The sequence below is a fragment of the Danio rerio genome, chromosome 21 (genome assembly GCF_049306965.1).
Source record: "Danio rerio strain Tuebingen ecotype United States chromosome 21, GRCz12tu, whole genome shotgun sequence".
NCBI lineage: Eukaryota > Metazoa > Chordata > Actinopteri > Cypriniformes > Danionidae > Danio > Danio rerio.
In genome coordinates this window covers 43,140,001-43,161,149 of record NC_133196.1, presented here as the reverse complement: position 1 = coordinate 43,161,149, position 21,149 = coordinate 43,140,001, and the positions used below count along the sequence as shown (strand labels likewise).

General features: G+C 37.2%; 1 protein-coding gene across 4 annotated transcripts in view; it reads right to left on the bottom strand.

Annotated features, from left to right (window-relative positions):
* Positions 1–275: 275 nt before the first annotated feature.
* plrdgb (PITP-less RdgB-like protein) overlaps positions 276–21,149 on the bottom strand; it is a 191,024-nt gene continuing 170,150 nt past the window's right edge. For 3 of the 4 annotated variants that reach the window (XM_068215929.2, XM_073934947.1, XM_073934946.1), the window contains 8 exons: positions 19,204–19,320; positions 17,645–17,761; positions 16,057–16,205; positions 14,135–14,284; positions 13,274–13,457; positions 13,030–13,158; positions 11,245–11,653; positions 276–1,808 (listed from right to left, as the gene is read on the bottom strand). In XM_068215929.2, the coding sequence (XP_068072030.2) occupies positions 11,303–11,653; positions 13,030–13,158; positions 13,274–13,457; positions 14,135–14,284; positions 16,057–16,205; positions 17,645–17,761; positions 19,204–19,320 (1,197 nt within the window). In that variant the 3' untranslated portion in view covers positions 276–1,808; positions 11,245–11,302. 4 annotated transcript variants of the gene reach the window in all.

The window sequence follows — 21,149 nt, the reverse complement described above, 5'->3', positions numbered from 1 at the left end:
ACACTACTGAGCGGTTCTCATCCTTGCCTGCTTCTCCGTTGTTACCTTGCTTTGATTACTGACCTTGTCCTGCCTGCCGCCTGCCTTGTACCTTTGCCTGAACCCTGACTCTGATCCATGCCGCCTGCCTTGAACTCTTGCCTGTACACCGACTTTGATATTAGCCGCCTGCCTCTTACCCATGCCTGCATACTCATCCTGTGTTTGCCTGCCGCCAGCCCTACGATGATTTACTACTGTGTTTGATGTGAGTTCGCACACACATTACATCTGTGTGCTATTTATTATTAAACTGTGTTTAATAAAAATACTGCGACTGGATCCGTCTGTGTCAGCCACTTCGTTACAATGGAAAGCGATCGCATGTTTTTACCAAAACTAATATTCGATTATTTTTAATGCGTGGGCATGTAAAACAATATCATTTGTACAAAAAATGTATGGGGTTCTTTTAAAAACGTAGTAGTTATTCCACCCAGTTTAGAACATCATTATGGGTGTTTTACTTTATAACTAACGTGGTTCAAGTGATGGATCTGCGACAGAGAAACTACGATTATGGGAAACACTCGTCACTACATCTTTCTTTTCTCAAACGATGCATCGTACCAAGATAGTTCAGCGGCGAGTTGCGTTGTTGTTTGGGAAACGCACCCCAGAGCAAAAATGCTTTTATAATAACCTGTCAACAAATTTCAACAGATGTAGTTTTATAACATCCAGCAATACTGTCTATGAAATACATTTATACAATTATATACAGTATAGTGCAATACAGCCATATTCACAGAACAGACTTGCCCCAAAAATGCCACAGACGTCAAAACCACAGCAGGACATGTTTAACGACTGTCAGCACATTATCTATTAGCACATACCGTACCCTAGATAAACACCAGAACTACAGTCTTTACATAATGCATGAGCATCAATGAGTCTGCAGCAACATTTTGACAAAGAAAAAGGTTTACGGATAGGCAAAACATGCAAGGAGGAGCCAAAAAAAACTGCTTGTGTACTTGGCAATCGTGATACTCCATGTGACGTTCATTCTTCACCTCAGACAGCACGATCGCACGAAGAAACTTAACTATTGTACGTCTTGTCAGAATAGTGGCTAATTTATATAAATGCATACAATGTCATTCAGTGTGCCTCCAAACCTCACACCTAACCCTAGCCATCATTGGGGATGACAAACTAAAATCATACTAAAGATAAACACAAGATTGTACAATTGAATGTGATTTAGCCACTAAAAAACTGCCATGAGGTTGCGTTGTCTCATCTCTTTTTAACCTTACAGCTAATTAAAACTAACAAGAAAACAGAGGCTCTGGCAGGTGGTTTGAGGTCATCAGAGAGTCCTAAAGAACACAAAGCCTCGGGTTGAGAATGGATATAAATAGATGCGGTTCAGGTGCTTGGTTACCTTCACAAAAGACCATTACTGGAGTCTGCACACATGAAGCCGCAGTTTCCTGGCAAAGAAGTCATTTCAAAGAAAATCGACTCTATATCTGCTCTACTTGTCTCAGTTAACACACCTCCATGTTCCTCTTTTCTTAAGTGTTGTAAGAGTCACACGGGGATTGTTAAAATTGTCAGCGTTCGATCTTCACATCAGTTTCTATCAGCAAATGTTTTACTGTTGTTCTCTTTTCAGTCTAATGGGATTGTATGATCTGTAGATTGTTTGAAAACGGCTTGCTGAGCCGTTCTTGTCCATCATTGTGTTTAGGATGAACAGTTGAACAGTTGTTTAAGATGAGATCTTGATGTTGGGAAATGCAATGTGTCTTCTTGTGCTGAAAATAAAGGAGACAAAAGGTGAGATTAGTAGAAGTTCTGAGGTAAATGCCTAAACTCAGAGTCAAATCAGTCTCAAAAATAATCTGTAAAATAAAATTCATAAATGTACATTTTATAATTCTGAAATTCATTTCATAAATTAAAAATGCAGTGAATACAAAAATAAAAACATAAATATTACCATAATCATGCACACATACAGTTGAAGTTGAATTATTAGCCCCCTTCGATTTTTTTTTTTTTGTTCTTTTTTAAATATTTCCCAAATGATGTTTAACAGAGCAAGGAAATTTCCACAGTATGTTTGATAATATTTTTTCTTCTGGATAAAGTCTTATTTGTTTTATTTCGGCAAGAACAAAAGGAGATTTTAATTTTTTAAACACCATTTTATGGACAAAATTAATAGCCCCTTTATATATTTTTTTCCATAGTCTACAGAACAAACCATCGTTATACAATAACTTGCCTAATTACCCTAACCTGCCTAGTTAACCCAATTAACCTAGTTAAGCCTTGAAATGTCACTTTAAGCTTTCTAGAAGTGTCTTGAATAATATCTAGTAAAATATCATTTACAGTCATGATGGTAAAGGTAAAATAAATCCATTGTTATAAATGAGTTATCAAAACTATTATGATTAGATTGAAAAAATCTGCTCTCTGTTAAACAGAAATTGGGGAAAAAATGAACAAGCTGTCTAATAATTCAAGGGGGCTAATAATTCTGACTTCAACTGTATGTGTCTTATCTAAATAAAATGTCTTTTAAAGCTTGCAGTCTGAAGGTTTTAAAGATAATAGTCTCTCAAATAGACAAGCATTTTTTATCAGATTGTTGGAAAGTTCCTATATGCTTTAACTAGGGCTGGATTAACCTATGGGCACAGGCCCAGGGGTCCGTGCACTCTTGGGGCCCCTGCGAGGGGGGAAATGTCACATTTTGGAGTGTCTATTAAGTGCAAATAGCGCACATTGTTGGAATAAGCTTTTTGAGTGATTTCCACCCATCACTGTTTGATTGACAGCAGCGTGAGTGGCGTCGCTCGTAAAGCACATGGCAACATGTTTTGATGCAATCGATTATAAATCAGGTTCGATTCCAGCGTCTGATAAACTCATTCTTCTTTTTTCCCCATTACATATCAGATTAGAAATACATTTGTTTTTAACAGAAAGAAAAATACTTTTGTATTAAATGAAAATAACAAAAATGTGATATAAAGTTACAAGTGGCTCAAAGGTATTTGATAAGGTTTAGACCAGTGGTTCTCAAACTTTGGTGCGTTTACCACTAGTGGTATGCGGGCTTCCTTCTAGTGGTACGCGGAGGAATAAAAAATGTCCATGCTACATATATTTCAAAATTTATCATAAATGATTTATATATGAATATGATGACATATAGCCATTTCTGAGATCCAGGCAATATTTTTTTGATGAATTTGATATGTTAATACTTTCCATTCAAGTACAGGAATTACTGCTTTTTTTGTACTTTATAAGAACAGTAGCCTACCATTTTTTACTTTTAAAAGCACATTTTAATTTAAATGTTGTTTGTTTGTTTGTTTATTTATTTATTTGTTTATTACATTTAAGCACAGTACAGTGTTAATGTATGTAAAATATGACTATTTATAATATGGCTGACAATAATCAATATTCTTAATAATAGTCAACTTAATCTGACACATTTTTGAACAGCGCAAAGCTGTAGCTGCTTTACTGGGCCTACTACGCTACTGTATTTCAACACTGCTCATTATGGTAGTACTTGGAGAGACAATTTTTTTCTGAGGTGGTACTTGATGGAAAAAAGTTTGAGAACCACTGGTTTAGAATATTTTATATTCATATAAATAGCATCTAAATAGTTATTTTAAATATTTTATAAACAGTTATTTTCCACCTGGTGTTAAATGTTAGTGACATCTTAATATAACTAATTTGTATTTACAATGAATACCTTTTAAAATATATATATATTTTAGTACTGAACTAAAATACTTGAACTGAAATGAACTTGAACAAGTACACTATTCATTCATTCATTCATTTTCTTGTCGGCTTAGTCGGGGTCGCCACAGCGGAATGAACAGCCAACTTATCCAGCAAGTTTTTACGCAGCGGATGCCCTTCCAGCCGCAACCCATCTCTGGGAAACATCCACAACACATTCACACACACTCACACACTACGGACAATTTAGCTTACCCAATTCACCTGTACCACATGTCTTTGGACTGTGGGGGAAACCGGAGCACCCAGAGGAAACCCACGCGAAGGCAGGGAGAACATGCAAACTCCACACAGAAACACCAACTGAGCCGAGGTTCGAACCAGCGACCTTCTTGCTGTGAGGTGACAGTACTATCTACTGCACCACTGCCTCGCCCTACAAGTACACTAAAAAAACATAAATTTTTTACTAGTTTTGTTAGTATTTTTTAATCAAAGTGTGCTTTAAATGCTTTAATAATAAGTTACATTTTTGTAGACATAAATTCATTTTATTAAAAAAATGTATTATTATTATATTTTTTTAATTCAACTATAGGGGTGCGGCCAGGTAGGGGGCCCTACAAGACAATGTGCCCAGGAGCCTTTGAATTCTTAATCCTGGACTGGCTTTAACACATTACAAACATGATTTTAACATGTTTAACGAGAGGATAGAAAGTTTAGGATGTTTATCAAAGCTTGTATGAGTTACTATAGTGTTAGCAAGTTTTAGCATTATGCTAGCATAAGTTAAGCATTGAGGTTCCTAACCTGAATTACTGTTTGTTTACCACATGGTTAAAATAAATAAGCATATGGCTAGTGTGTTTATAACTTATGTTTAATACATTGTAAGCATGATCTAACATTGTTGCATGTTTCTACTTAAAGTTCACATTTGGAATAAAAGAAATGATATGTTATTAGCTTGTTTAGTATCCTGCTAGCATGTAAAAACTTTTATCATGAAAAAACATTGTTAGCATGTTTAGGACATTGTTAGCATAAATTGTCACGTTAGTAGCATGAATTAACATTTTGGTAATATATTTAACACAATGCTAACATGAAATAGCATGCTGCTATGTGTTTTTTACATGTTGTCAATTAAAATTTTCATGTTGCTTAGTACATGTTTTTCATACACGCATGAATTTACATGCTGTATATGTTTACTAGCATAAGTTACTATGTTTTATTAGTGCTAAACACTGGGCTGTTATATGAAACTTAAAGTATTTTTAGTGGCTTAGGCATCATCTGATTGGTGAATCATAAATTGAATAATGTGGGACCGGCCGCAAGCAATCATAAGCACGTGATCTTCTCGAAATTAGTTCATAAATAAACTTCACTTAGATGTTTTCACTCAACCATGGGTCCGTTCTTCGTACCTCGCTTAAATGATCTAAGATGATTTGGCAGATCCTGGATCTTTTAATCTTGATAACTGACCTTTCGCTAATTTGGTTCTTCAAACAAGTTCGCAAATCAGATTAGAATGTCTGGATAAACTGATCTGAGATCGCTGCGTGTGTTGTGAAGGACAGATCTATCGATCCTCGAAATCATGATCAGCAATGCAACGATTGGCTGACGGCACAGCAGTGTAATGACATCATCTCATTAATATTCAATTATCCATGTGAGCAAAATTACATCAAATTAGCAGTAAACGGCTTGTTAAATATGACACGCGATAACCTTCCACATTTGTTGTGAGCTGCAGGCTTTACACTTTCATGTGTCAAGAGTATTTATCATGTATTTCAATGCAAATCAATGTATTTAGTTCTACATTTAGAAAAGATTTTCTTTATTATTGTAGCCGTTTTTTTAATCGGTGTAAAGAATAACTGGTTGTTTACAAAAGCGTTTTCATATTGGTAAAGGCGTCTGCAACTTTTGTGAAGCATCAAAACAACGGCATATTAACTATCAAAACATGTTTATGACTGCATAAATGTATTATTGCTTTAAAAAAAAAAGTGACATATTGCATTCCTATTATACACAATTTGTACTAAAGCGATCTAAAAGGTTCATATAAATAAGTTTTCTCTTTGCACCACCAGGTGGCAGTCTTTGTACTTTCATTTCGAGGGTGCAGATTGCATAAGTTTTATTAATATGTATAACTTTATTTAATTTATTAATAACTATAACTTTATATATATAGTTAAAAAATATGTACCATTTTCCCAAGTGTATATAACTACTACTGTAAGAAAATATCAGAATTAGGAACATTCTTTCTGTATTATCTTTGCTTGAACTAAGCCGATCTAATCCTGTTTATATGAATTGAACCTGCTCCCTATCAGGTTTGAACTAGCAGAACTGTTGCTATGACAACAACTCTCAGGTCAGCTTTGAAGAACGAAACGATCCTGGATCGTGTCAAATCGTCAATATCCAAATCCAGCTAACTGAGTAATCCACGTACGAAGAACGGACCCCATGTGAACAAGGATTGTTTCGACAACTGAGTAAAGACATAACATGCTTGGAGCTTATAGAATTCGGCACAAAAAAACAGCTTGGAAAAGAAGTTAACTAACCATCCAACCCATTTTTAATCACACTCGTAAGTTGGCAGAATGTAAAGCAGTGCAAAATCCCAATTAAAGCAGTAAGAGATTAATAATGCCACCTTAAATTGAATAGTAATGTATTTAAAGTAGTTTATAAATGGCCCATAATTAAAAGAGTCAAAGTTCATTTACTTTTTTTAAACTATCGCATTATTGGGGCCTATTCAGAAAAGACTGGGCCAGATGTCTATGAGCACCACTGCACCGAGAGCTGGATTCTACCACAATTACTTGCTCCAATAGACTGTGAAAGAGAAACACAACCCAAAGCTCAGCCAGCAGGAACATCATCGCACAGCGTCCATCAGTCTTTCTGGAATCAAATTAAGCCCCTCCCAAAAACTTCAAGACAAAGCTGACATTCGCCAAGTCGCAGCTGGCACACAGCCATTCCCGGACCTCAGAGCTGCCGAATACACACACATGGACTCTATCAGCCTGTGACAGTGAGCGGAGACCTGAGCCATCCAGAGCAACTAAAGTGCGTCACTGCAACCCAGATGGGAGCCACTGGTCTGTACGTGAACCAATGGGCTGCTCTGGCTCTGAGCGATTCAATATAAACCAGGGCCTGTTTCCAAATCACAATCTGCTCCCATAACAGCAATACAGGAGTGTTTGTCAGCGCTCTACATCAAATATCAGTCAATCTCTGCAGGTTTGAGCTCTGTGTTGGAGCGCTTTCAAACCAATCACAGAACCCGTGTCTCCACGACAACGGCAGGGAAGCATCTCCGACGAATCTGATGAATATGTCAGCATGCTGTCACCGCCAGAGCATGTTAGGCATAAAGATGAGCTGAGTGCAGATGATGATGTTGAAGGCACTTCAAATCACCAGCCAAAAATGTGGCTGAAGTAACTCATTACATGATTATAGGATGATGACTTCTGATATGGGTTAGAAGTGATGTTTAATAAATGGATAGTTCACCCCAAAATGAAAATTTACTCAGTTTTTGGTCCAAACCTTCATGAGTTTCTCTCTTCTGTTGGCAAATACAAAGACTATTTGAAGAAACTGAAAACCTGTAATCATTGTCTTCCATAGTACAAACAAACTAATGCTATGGGATGGTTGCCGGTTTCCAGCTTTCTTCAAAGTATGATCATGTGTGTTCCACAAAATAACAAGAAACAAGAAATGTGTGTTACTGATAGCAAAATTTTCATAAACTTTTTTCAATCTCTTTAATGAAGTAAACAAGTTGTTAAAGGGGTGATCCACAGTGTATTTTTAAGGCTTGGTTGTGGTTATAAGTTGGAAAGCAATGTGTGCTCATGCTTCATTTGTAAAAAAATCACAATATTTTTTCATATGTCTTACTTTGATTATATACAGCTACTCAGCTAACATGAAAACGATTGTCATATTCCCTAGTTCCTCCGAAAGGCCTGCCCTCAAGAGGCTCTGATTGGTCAGCTAACATAATGTGCTGTGATTCGCAGATCAGCTCCACATCATCAGGAAAACCGTCACACCTCTGGCATGCGCTATACCTCTGCTGTGTAAATACTGTCAGTCAAACAATAACTGTAACCAGTTTGAGCCTGAATCAGACAGAAAATGAAGAGAACACAGCTGAACCTCACAGCTGCTCTCTAAAATAAAACCTGACAAGTGTCTTTCATAGATATTCGGAATAAGCATGTGTAAGTAATATGAAACATTCGCATATCTTTCACAAGTTTGTTATTTGAGATGTAGAATGCAAAGAAATGGGCTGCATATAGAGACACTGCAGCGCTGGGGAAGATTGTGGGTGTTTACAGCGATTTGACTGATAAATATGAATTATTAGCCAAATTATTAATGGTGCCAAACAGCATTTCCCGTTGTTTACAACCTGGTTTACATCCTCAATACAGCATACTGTTAGAAAGAGGCTAGAAACTGCCTGTAATAGATCAATTTTAAAAAGTAAAAATATTTACAGGTTTTAGCTTTCTCTATAATGTTAAATCACATCTGGCCACGCCTAATCGCTGCGCTAGTTGTCTGCGCGTGGTGATTGCACATGCGTTTATGATCTCATTAACCCGGATGTATTTTTTTATAGTTTGTCAAGGTTTATTCTTTATTTAGCCTTCTTCTTCTTTATTATTATTATTATTATTATTGTTTTACTAATTGCTGTTTTCTTTTCTTTGAGGCTGGCTCCGCCTTGCACCTGCAGCTAATTCGGCTTGTCGTCTTTATAAGTGAAAGATGAGTGTGTGTCGGGGTGGCTCTTGTTTTCCAGCACGTCTGACTGATCCTCCTGATCTTGTCTCTGTCTTGAGAAGTATGACCTGCACTTTTTGAATCTCTCCTTATCTTGTCCTGATTAAGGTCTGAGACTTCTGTGTGCGTCTTGTGCAACCGCCTAAGGAGCCATGCTGGTGTAGTGCCGTTTATTTGATCTATGCTTAATTTATATTTGATCTATATTTTCTCTATGGTTAATGTTTTGCGTTTAAGTAATTGTTTTGACTGAGAGATATTGTTTAATTAATGATTTATATTTTTGTTGCCACCTTAATTTGATCGGACACTTATATTCTGGTCTCTAAATAAATAGAGAATTGTATTTCTGGTTTCCGTGTCCTTTTATGTTGCTAACACCTTCCCTAGATGAGCCTTAAAAAACTGGGGTTCGTAACAAGTTCCCAAACTTTGTTCGCTGTAAGGTAAGCTGACTCTGTAAAAGCAAGTGTCTCCCTTTACATTGAACTTTGAGCGTATTACATTAAGAGATGTTGTTATTGTTCACACATCTACATTACACATCAACTAAAGTTTAAAATATGATATTGCAGTGGACCAACCCTTTAACTGTGATATACTGTGTTGTCAAAGTGACTCAAGGTCACAAAATCCATAAAAATGACTGAAAATGCTGCATTATGCATGCCAGACTGACTGAGTTATGCATTTTGAATACAAACATTATGCATGTTTGTATTCAAAATCACCCTCTATACCCCTAAATAGTGCACTGTTGGAGCAAGCAGCCATTTGTGGTGTCCAGAGTGGACGTTCTGAAGTGTTCATACATCCCCACAATGCACTGCATTAACAGGTGTACATCTAGGCTGTGTCCAAAATCGCTCACTTCAATTGTGTCGCTTCACCCACATTCATGAATTCTGTTACCGTAAATCTGGCTTGCCCCCTAACCCATTAAAACTTCATTTTAATTTATTAATCACACCCAAGAACACCCCCACCCCACCCAACCCTACCAGTCAATAGCTGTCCTGGGCAATTTTTAATTAAACAAACTAGTAATTGTTAAATTAATTAAATCAAACAATGTTTCATTACTAATAAACAGCACGTTAAGTGATAAATAAATGTTAAATATTACAGCATCTGACCAAATTGAAAATGTTATGCATCTGAAGGATTTATCAACCAGCAACGCATAAAATTTCATCCGTTCCAGTGCACTCATTGCTCAAATTCACTCCTTCAAGTGGACTATATTAGTGGACTAATGTAGGGAATAGTGAAAAAGACACAATTTTAGATACCTCCTATGTGCTCTCAGGTAACTAATACTTCAACTAATGTTATCGCTTGGTGACCTAAGTTACTAGTTTGCTAAATTACATTTTAAAACATAGTATTTAAATTAATGGTTACTGACAAAGATTAGTAATTGCAGCGAAAAAAAATATATTTGTGAACTGGGACCCCTAATTCCTACAACTACAAGCTCTTGGTAACCTAATTTACTAGTTTGCTGCACAATATGTCAGAGTTAAGTACAGTAGCAGCAGTTAACTTGCTGATTAACTAGTGACAGTTAGTACCCTTTTGATTTAACGTAAAGATGTAACTCATTCTAAATGAATCTTGAGATCTGAAAATGTAATCATCGTTTTACGAATACGATGCTACAGCCATCCAGACATCCCATTCCCCTCAAGGTATTTAAAATGAAATTGACCACATGTTCGGAGTCTCTTTAGGGTTTATGTGGTGATAAAGTTGTATCCTGCCTCGGGAGTGTCAGACAGTGATTTGGAAGAGCTCCATCACTGACAGACAGAGCAATTTCAGCCTGATTGAGTCCCTGATCAAAGCAGAAGCCAGTTCTCTCTCATCCATGATAAAAAAGCATATATATATATATATATATATATATATATATATATATATATATATATATATATATATATATATATATATATATATACAGCACTTAAAGTGTCTGTTGAAACTAGAAAAAATTGTCAAGATCTGGAGAACAGCTTTTATCCTGTGATCATGGCAAAATATCACAGAAAAAAGCATAATGTATGACTGTTCTTCCATACTTCTGGATTATTTTGAATCAAACTTTTTTGTCTTTGACCACATTCAAGAACATTGAACTATGTTCACATAGTTTCTTTATTCCGTGTGATGATTAATAAGATTAATAAACACTTCATTAACACTTCATTCATGTACTGTTATTGTAAAGTGTTACCCATATTCCTAACTTAATTTAGACTACTGTAGCCATTTTTAAATCACTGATTAGGCATCAACTACTACTGTAGTTCAAAACTAAATAAACATTTTGTTGACTGGTAAGTCAAATTAAGTAAAACTATTAGTAATTACAATAATGAACTAGTCTTATATTAAATTTTTTACATTACCATCACGCAAAACTACCATAATGCTTAATTAGTACATTATTACACTTAGCTGTTGCATAATAATGTTATCAATGTATAATCATCCATTCACATTTATTTTGTGGCGTAATTTAGTATAATAACAAATACTTGTTTACTGCAGATTGCATGTTCGTTTCCCCAGTGTTGATGAAGTACAGTGTGTTTAAGGAGCTCTTACTCTATCAGATGTGTGTGGTCCATCAACAAAGGACTTCAGCACAACTCATGGAGTTCCTTTATAACACAACATCCTGTATTCTCCCCTCTTCTTCCTCCTCTTCATCTTGATCATCATATTGGATGCGAATCTCAGGTCCGTCTTTATGTGACTCAGGCTGGCTCTGCGCTCGCTCAGGTTTGGGTGTGGAGACAGATGACGAGGGTGGAGATGGCTGCTGGACAGACATGGCCCGGCGCAGCAGCGGAGTGCGTTTGCAGGACAGGAAGTCCGGGGATGGAGACAGGAAGTCTGTTTTGGAGGAAAGGCCAAACGATCCCTGACGAAGCACCATGCGGTTCTTTTTAGAGCGAGATCCATGCTCAAACTCAAGAGTAGAGAGATGAGCTGCGTAGCCTTCACTCAGAAACTAAAACAGTAAAAAAAAACAGTATAGGAGTACAGAAGCATGTTTTAGAGTTACAAATATTCTGAAGCACAGTTTGAAAACTTAAACGATCAAAATTGGAGAACATTTTCAGATTCCTCCTGAATTGCAGATAGTTACAAATATTCCATTGTTTTAAATGGGGAAAATGGATGTTAATTACTGCATAAATGTTAATTATTATCACAAAAACCTCTCAAAACAATATAGAAGAATATTATTATTTAACAAGAATAAATTTGATTGATTTTACCAAAAAAAAAACAGGGTATTGTGCAGGCGTTCAAGATCACAAGTGTGATTACATAATAAAGAACGAGGTTAATTATCTGACAACCCTTATTTAACTGGTAGCCGAACTTTCCAGTTCACTTTTTAAGAAGCTCAGCTATACTAAATGTACTGAAATCTCTGACAGCAGGCTGTCTAGATATAGGCCAAAGAAATTATCGTTTCACACATCAAGAGAAGCTGACTGTTCTAAATCTGTAATTTCTAGACTATTGCATCTTTACATTGTAAATAACTCCTTCAAGTCTCTTAAATAAGCTGATCATCCACAAAAGGCAAATACTGTGACAGGATACTGTGGAGAATCAAACAGGTAGTTTAATTGGAGAGCTACAGTATGAGCCTCATCAGACAGAAAACAAGTAAAGCAGTTCCATGAAGCTGATAATAATGAAATGGCAGGCCAGAGTCCTGATGTAAACCTTATTGAAAAACTCTGGAAAATCCTTGGTGACTAAGTTATGCGACTGGAGGTTAGAGATGTCCTTTGAAATCTTATAATGCAAGGTCCTGTACATTTACTAAAATGTTTGATTGCTGCAACCAATCAAAAATTCTATTGCAATTGTGCTATAATCTTTGCTATTTTCTAACTTTGATCACTATTTTCTACACAATAAATAGTTTCTTTTGAAGTTCCTTATTTATTCTGAGAAACACAGTATATGAAACAACTAAAATTCCTTACAATTTCTTTTAAAATCCTTTTAAACATTACCTTATATGTGAAAAAAAAAAGTTTTTATAAACTGTTTTCTAATTTTGATTTCCATTGTAGTACTGTTAAATAGTTTAATCAGTTAACAACAACCAGTTCTTGTTGAAGCTTTTAAAATATTAGCTGAACCCTCGCATATTTTATTTTGTGAGTACAAGTTACTGCCTTCCGGTAGACAATACAGGCTGCCTGTGTGCACATACAATCATTTTTTTTTTTTCCCTACATTAATTAGACTTTTTTTTTCAATACACATTTTGCCGTTGGGGACAATAAATTTTATTAAGTGATTAAGGAAAGTACTTGATGATGAAAAAAACGTCATAGACTAAAGCAATTGAGTGATTACCTGACACTGGTGCTGATGTTTCTTCGATGGTCTGCCAACAATGTATATCTGATTAGGTGCCAGTCCAAGTGTGCTGTACACGGACATGTCCTTCATAGAGCCATATGCTGCACTAATCTTAATGTGACACTGCGTGGAAAAAAATATATATATAGCATTATCTGCCAGCCCAATGAAAAAGTCAGATATGTGAGGTGTTTTAAATAAAAATGAAGCTGGTTATAAGACTGCATGTGATACAGACCTCTTTCACCAGACTCTTCAGAAAAATGGTTTTCTGACGCAATGGGTCATGAACGAGTCCCTCAGAGAAGAAGACCATTCCCTGAGGGAAGTTGTGCTGAGAGAGCCAAGACACCACCCTCTGCTTCTGCATGTCAGGACGGCCCGTGATGTAGATGATCAGATATCCCAGATCCTGCCAGTGTCTGGAAAGCAATCAAAACGTGTGGTTATACATGGGCCAACAATGATCAAATAAATAATTGAATAAGAATGGGTTAAGTGGTTGAACTTGATGAATGAGGTCAACTAAACATTTTTTGACTTATCATCAGGTTGTACTGCATGACCTGTTCCGATTTATTATGATTGTTATGATTTTAAAGAATCATAAATGTTTTGTAGTGGGTTATCTACACTGTTATCATGTAATAACAGAACTGAAAAAATACCATACAATAGTCTATCGGCAGAATATGTTAAAATAATGGCAGTGCTGGATGTTTTCGGTTTCTTTATTAGTTCAATTGAGTAAGTGAGACAACTCAAAATAATCTGAGACAAGGACATACTGAAGATACTGTTTTTTGAATGGGTGGCTAAATGACCCTATTTGTCACCCTCTACTGGCAGTTTTATAGTTTCATATTTACTGCACTTTATTAACAGTTCGTATAAATATCTTTTAACGCCACCAGATAAAGCATCTGAAGAAAAAATGGGTCACTTTATTCCAAGGTATCTTAAGTCTTACTATTAACAAACCAATATACTTGAAGTTTGCCTCAATAAACACCTCATTTTCTGTTTATTTGGTAAGCAACGGTAAATTTGGCTGCACCTTATGACTTGTCTAACTATTCGTCATCATTCGCATGATTACCTGACCACATCCACAGCTCCAGGCCGGACTTTGGGATCGCTACCCATAAGAGAAACGCTGGCGGCGAAGGAGCCATCAATACTAAACACCACACACTCCATTCCCTGTGGAAGCACTGTGAGAAAAGCCTCTGCACTCGTCTGATCGCCTCTGTAAAAACAAATAAACAAGCTCAGGCATTGAATTCCTTTTCTTCAAATCATTTGGTGAACACACATATCCACTGTCTACACTGTTAACCTTTACTGTAGATTATGCAGTAAATAACTGTAAAATAGCCAGTGTTTTGCTGTAATAAAATAAAATATCCTCTATTAACAAACTTCAATTAGTACAAAACGCAGTTCTTACCAGGTCTAGAAAATATGATCATATAACCCCAATTCTATCCTCCTTACACTGTCTGATTGTTAAGTTTCGTATTGAATTTAAAATATTACTCCTCACCTGTAAAGCTCCAAATAATCTAGCTCCTGTTTATCAAACCAACCTTCAGTCTCGCTACAATCCAACTCGCTCTTTAAGATCTCAAAACTCAGGGCTTCTGGTAGTACCTAGAGTAGCAAAGTTGAGTAAAGAAGGTCGAGCCTTCTCCTTTATGGTTCCTACACTCTGGAATAGCCTTCCTGATAACATCTGAGGCTTAGACACACTCTCTAAGTTCAAAACTAGATTAAAGACCTATCTGTTTAGTAAAGCATACACTTAACGGGTTTCCACACAAGTTTCTGCATCTTGTTTATATACACTATGAACAGCAGCTACTCTAATTAGTCTATTTTTTGGTCACACTTAAGTGGCCTTAACTAATATGTACTCACACAAGATTTAATAGTTTGTTACAATGTACTTATTGTGTAAATACATGTATTTACTGTGTGCTTATGCTTGATTAAATACATGTATGTAATTACATCGGTAATTAGCTTTTGTAATTATATTTGTGAATACACTGTTGACCATCCCTTACACCTTAACCCACAGTTAAACCTACCCATGCCACCAAACCTGTCCATAACCCAACCTCTATCCCAACTCAAAAACACCACGTGTTCTCAAATACATTATAAAAACAGTAAGTACATTGTATTTATTTTTTTATGTAAGTACATAGTAGTTAAGGACACTTAATATAAAGTGGGACCTCTTTTTTTTCTCCATTTCCACCTGGGGATACTCATCCTGAGGTCCTCAGATTATGCTGAGTCACTGATTGGATCCAAGACCAGCGAAAAGATGATCCCAAGATCTCCATATCCGGGACAAGGCCGTAACCTGAGCTGCTGCTGCGCTGGTGGTCATGGGGAGTGGAGAGCATGAGACTGATTCCAGTGACAGACGAGTCTTCGCTGAGGCCAGCTTCCAGCCTCCACCGCTGAGACTGCAGCTCTGCACAAGACTTGGTCAGCGGAGAAATTAAAATGGTCGTGCCGAACTGAATCTCAAGGTTTTTTTTTCTTCAATCTCCTATTGGTGAAGGTTTTTTTACCTGTCGCCACTGGATTGCATGGTTTAGGATCGGTAGAGCTACGCATCGATGAATTTGCTCTTCAGAGTTTGGACTCTCAGTAATGATGTTAAACCTCACTGAACTGAGCTAAACTGAACTGAACTTAAACACTAAAAACTGAACTACCCTGATCCAGTTACTATGACCATTTATGTGAAGCGGCTTTGACACAATCGACATTGTAAAAGCGCTATACAAATAAAGCTGAATTGAAAAAAAAAAAAAAAGTTACAGTAATTCACTGGCAACACTGTTGCCAGTTACTCACTGTAACCAAATTATTACAGTGAATAGCTGGCAACAGTTTTGCCAGTATTATACTGTAAAAAAGCCTGGTAAGGGCTAACAGTGTACACACATATTTCAATGTGACTCTGAAAGTAAGTTTTGTAATGAGAACGTGAATACTTACTTGACCACCATTTTGATGGGGTAAACACCGACCCCCAGTCTTTTATTATCAGGAATGGTGTAGGACACGCGTCCACTGCTGCTGGTCACCACAGTGTCGAACAGCACCCAGCGGCCAGACCCAGACTGAGTCTTTAAAAACACATCCACCTGAGAAACACATCAACAAGAGATTTAATAAAGGCTGTTTAGTGCCAGCTACCCACAAGGGAGAATCAAACTGTTCTACAGTAGTTTTGTTTCAAACCTGTTTGGTTTTAAAGCATTATACTTCATATGGCACAGTGGGTCAGAGAGGAAGCCTCTTTTTTTGTGTCCGTGTCATATATATTTATTAACAGTTAACATTTATTTAATTAACACATATTAAAGTCAAATGTCTACTTCAATATTTCAAATAACTTAAAGGGCAACTATGATGAAACTAATTTTTTGTAAACTTTTTGGACAGAACTGTGTGTATGTATAGTGTGTCCACTGTCATATTGGAGTGATAGAAACACAATAGGTCTCTTTTTTAAAAATTGCCTGATGTCAAAACAGGATCCGGTGAGGCCCACCACAACATGATGTAGGAGTGCGGTTTCCCCGCCCACTGAATTGATTGACAGTTGCGTATTAGCATGACTCCGTAGTAGAGTGTATAATATCCACAAGACAGGACGTGCACAAAGCAACTGGCATTAAAAGATCTGTTCAGCTCTCTGTGATCATCTGCACCTCAAGAATGAGTCTAAAACATTTTTAAAACAGTGCATGCTTGTAATAAGTACAGTAAAACTGATGTAATTCTTCACCACAGCCACATAGTGACAGTACAATTATTATTTCAAACCTTATTTTGTTCATTAACGGGATGGTCGAAAGCTAAAAGTGTGTGTTTGTGCACGTGCAAGTTATAACTACATTGTGTGACTCATCATTGCAGAAAGGCTTGAATTAGCTTCACAGCAAATATATCAAATAACGTAAGTTCTTACTGTTGAAAGGGAGATCTGCTTCATTCTTGTCTATCACTGTGCTGTTTATCTACTTGAATAAACAGGCGGGGGTGGAGGTAAGGGGTTTGCGGACGCCGCCCTCACTATTCTATGGACGCGATGGCCCTGATAACACTGGTGAGAACCAGGTACACTGTACTATGGTGTTAGTAACTAATGTGAAGTTGTTTCTTTAATATGCATTCTATGTATCGGCTGTCATAGGTCAAATCAGCACAGATAAGCTTCGAGCTAAGGAGGGGTTTGGGAACAAACAAATCGCTGAACGATTCATATGGGAGTCACTGGGATAATTAGGTAAAAATAAAGGCAGATTATTTTGTATCAAGACCATGAAAGTGTTTTTTGAGCTTGCGTGCATGTAAGACTGTTGTTGGAGACCCTTGCAACCAAAATATCACCCTATTTCATGTATAATAGGGGCTCTTTAAAATCTCAGAATTAACGCAGTATTGATTTCACTATGTCCTGCTACAGCTCTACTAAAAGTCTCCCTCTCAACCTTATTAGTTTAATACTCGCGCGATCACTCCTCTACTTGTCCACAATTCTGACACACATAGCATCAAAAAAGGAGTCATTTCTCACCTTCTCTCCTGTTAGAGTGACCATGTCCAAAGGTCCATACATAAAGCGTCCCACCAGCGTCTGCGGTCCGTCTTCTGTCACGATGACATCATGAACTCTGTGATTGGCTGTTATGTTCTGTTAACGAACACAAAAGTTTGCTCAGCACTGACTATTAAAATCTGTCCCATTCCTAATAACTGACACAATTCTGCATGTTACTTCATGTAAGCACCTTAAATGCTAGTTAAATCAGAAAAGTTTGAATGATTCTCCAGCTCAGTGGTGTATTTTTCATGTACATATACTGCAAGACTTAGTAACTCACTTCTGTCTTGCACTTCACAGTCTTGCAACTTCGTTAGGGAACATGGAAATACCTGACAAGAGCTCTCTAAGGATTTCATGTTGACAGTATGAGGCGCATTAGAAAGACTCTGAAAAAGGAATCAGAAGCTGCACTGGCAGGTTAAATATGCATTAGACGAGCATCAACACGATAAAACTTTAACTAGCATCAGTTATGTAAAACCTCCAACAGTTTGAGTGGAGAGTTTGATTAGCGCTAACTAGCATTTGATCTGCAAGTCACTTCGTTATTTTTATCCGTTATTTTCTTGTCGGCTTAGTCCCTTCATCAATCCGGGGTCGCCACAGCGGAATGAACCGCCAACTTATCCAGCAAGTTTTTACGCAGCGGATGCCCTTCCAGCTGCAACCCATCTCTGGGAAACATCTACACACACATCCACACACACAGTCATACACTACGGACAATTTAGGCAACCCAATTCACCTGTACCGCATGTCTTTGGACTGTGGGGGAAACCGGAGCACCCGGAGAAAACCCACGCAAACGCAGGGAGAACATGCAAACTCCACACGCCAACTGAGGCGAGGCTTGAACCAGCGACCTTCTTTCTGTGAGGCGACAGCACTACCTGCGCCACTGCTTCACCCCAGTGACCAAACATATTTAGAAATTGGAAGACAATACGATTAAATTCAAGCAAAACATTGTACTTAAAAATTACCACCAACAAAATTTCAACTAATCCTTTCAATTTTTTTGCTTCTCTTGATTTTTCCTCTTTTTTAAATGTTGTATTTAAAAATTTTTCCATAACATAAATTTGGCTGTACTAGTTTTTGTACTGTTATCCTAAGTTATTTTATTAATTAAGCTCCAGATTTGGCTTTAGTACCAACTAATCTAATGTATATGCACAAATATAATATTGCATAGCTTCCTATTAAAAATATTTAAAAGATATATTTGTGAGGGGTGTACTTATATATGCTGAGCACTGTAAGCTATAATGTGGTCAGCATGTTGTTTTGTCTAGGTAAAATAAGTTATAAAAGTAAATTTTTGAGATGGTGGTGGTGCTATACTGTTGGTTCTAGAGACACTGATGGTTAATCAGGGTTCTACTGTGAATCATTCCAATGAATGTACCAAATTTCATCAATATCCTAGTTGCTTAATAGATCCGAGTGCTTGATTCTGGAAACATACACTCTGTCTAACATGGTTTCATCAAGTAGAATAATTGAAGATGAGCTCTACAGATATTCACCCGTAGTTTGACATGCGTCCGTCTGCGAAGCCATTTCTCTCGGGGACTGGATGGAGAGATGGGAATAGCATCCGAACAATCCGCCTCTCCGGCTTTCAGACAGTCACACCGCATTACCTGATAAGAAAAAGCCAATGAAAATGATCAAATTCAATCCTAAGACTTTGTCTAAGTTAATAATAAACGTAGGAGAGACTCCATTAAAAATTTTATTTTCAGTTTAGATAATTAACAATGACTTTTTTGCTCAGAGTTTGTCCAAATTGAATGTCTATTTACAGGTTTAAATGAAATATTATGTGTGATGCACACTTTGACTATGTGATTTTTCCCCTGTGCACCCACTGTTTCTTCAAGAGTTTGAGCTGACTGACAAATAAAAAAACATTTATTTATCGTTTCCATTCTCAATCTCTTCTATAATATACATTCGTTGTGTTCACAAGCAAGTGTAATTCTTGATAACATGTTATTGAATCCGCTCCCACAAGTCTGTGTCCTTGTGTCCTGTGTCCAGCAAGGCATTATTCAACATACTCTGAACACATTAGCCTTTCATTAGCATTTCGTCTTATCTTTTGACTGGATCAATGCACTTCTTCATGTTTCCAAATATAGTCACCGGATGACGCATTTCAGTATTATTGCATAGTCTGTGCTGTTTGGCCTTCTTTTTTCTGCTGTTTGTTTAGAAGGCAGCTCTTTGTTTGACTCAGCGTCTCTGTAGAGCTCTCTAAGAGACTAGACTAGTGACTCACTATCAGTTCACGTGAATCTTATCCAAGAAGGTATAAAATATCTGCAGAAAGCTGCTTATTAGCATCGCCATTCGCCTCAATGGAAATTGCCTGGCTTGTGCAGCTGTAAGTGTGTGATTTTAATTCTGCCATATTTGCTCATGGTGGTTCAGTTCAGCTTTCAAAAAATGCAGGGCAATATTTTGAGCCTATAAACTAAACTTTTTAGGGTTCCTGTGTCCATCCCTGCTGAAAAATCCAGCTCAAACCAGCCTAGGCTGGTTGGCTGGTTTTAGCTGGTTGACCAGCCTGGTTTTAGAGGGGTTTTGGCCATTTCCAGGCTGGTTTCCAGCCATTTCCAGCCTGGTCTTAGCTGGTCAGGCTGGAAAATGACCAGCCAAATCCAGCTAAAACCAGCTTGACCAGCATGGTTTAAGCTGGACATAGCTGGTTTTGGCTGGACTTCCAGCTTGGCTAGGCTGGTCAAACTGGTTTTAGCTGGTCATCTCCCAGCCTGACCAGCTAAGACCAGGCTGGAAAACAGCCTGGAAGTGGCCAAAACCACTCTAAAACCAGGCTGGTCGACCAGCTAAAACCAGCCAACCAGCCTAGGCTGGTTTAAGCTGGATTTTTCAGCAGGGATGTGCTTTGTCTTTTCCCATGCCCATGTTCCATGTGCTTTTGTTATGATCATGTGCTCCTTTGTTCTGTTTTCCCGCCTCTAGTTAGTTTAATGAATTTCACCTGTGTCTCACCCCTGTGTGTAATTAGTTCAGTGATGTACTGTGTATTTATACTCCTGTGTTTGGTTCAGACCTTAGTCTGGTATTATGTCTATCCATGTTGGTTTCACTCCATGGTTCCTGTGTGTTGACGTGCCACTGTTTCCAGAATGTTACATAAATAAATGTGCTTTGATAATTCCTGTGAGTTTGTGAGGGAGAGCAGTCATGACAGAACTACAGTACAAATGTCATGTCGCTAATTACTAGCATATGTGCAGAAATTAATAAGCAACTATTTGTAATTATAACACACTGTAATTAAAATAATATAATTTTGGTTACAATAAAAAAAAAACTTTATTACAGGATTATAAAATATATACTTAATCAAATATTTAATGTAATTCTTCATTCATTTATTCATTTTCCTTTGGCTTAGTCCCTATTTTAGAGAGGCAACATGTGAGGCAACAATGCTTACCAC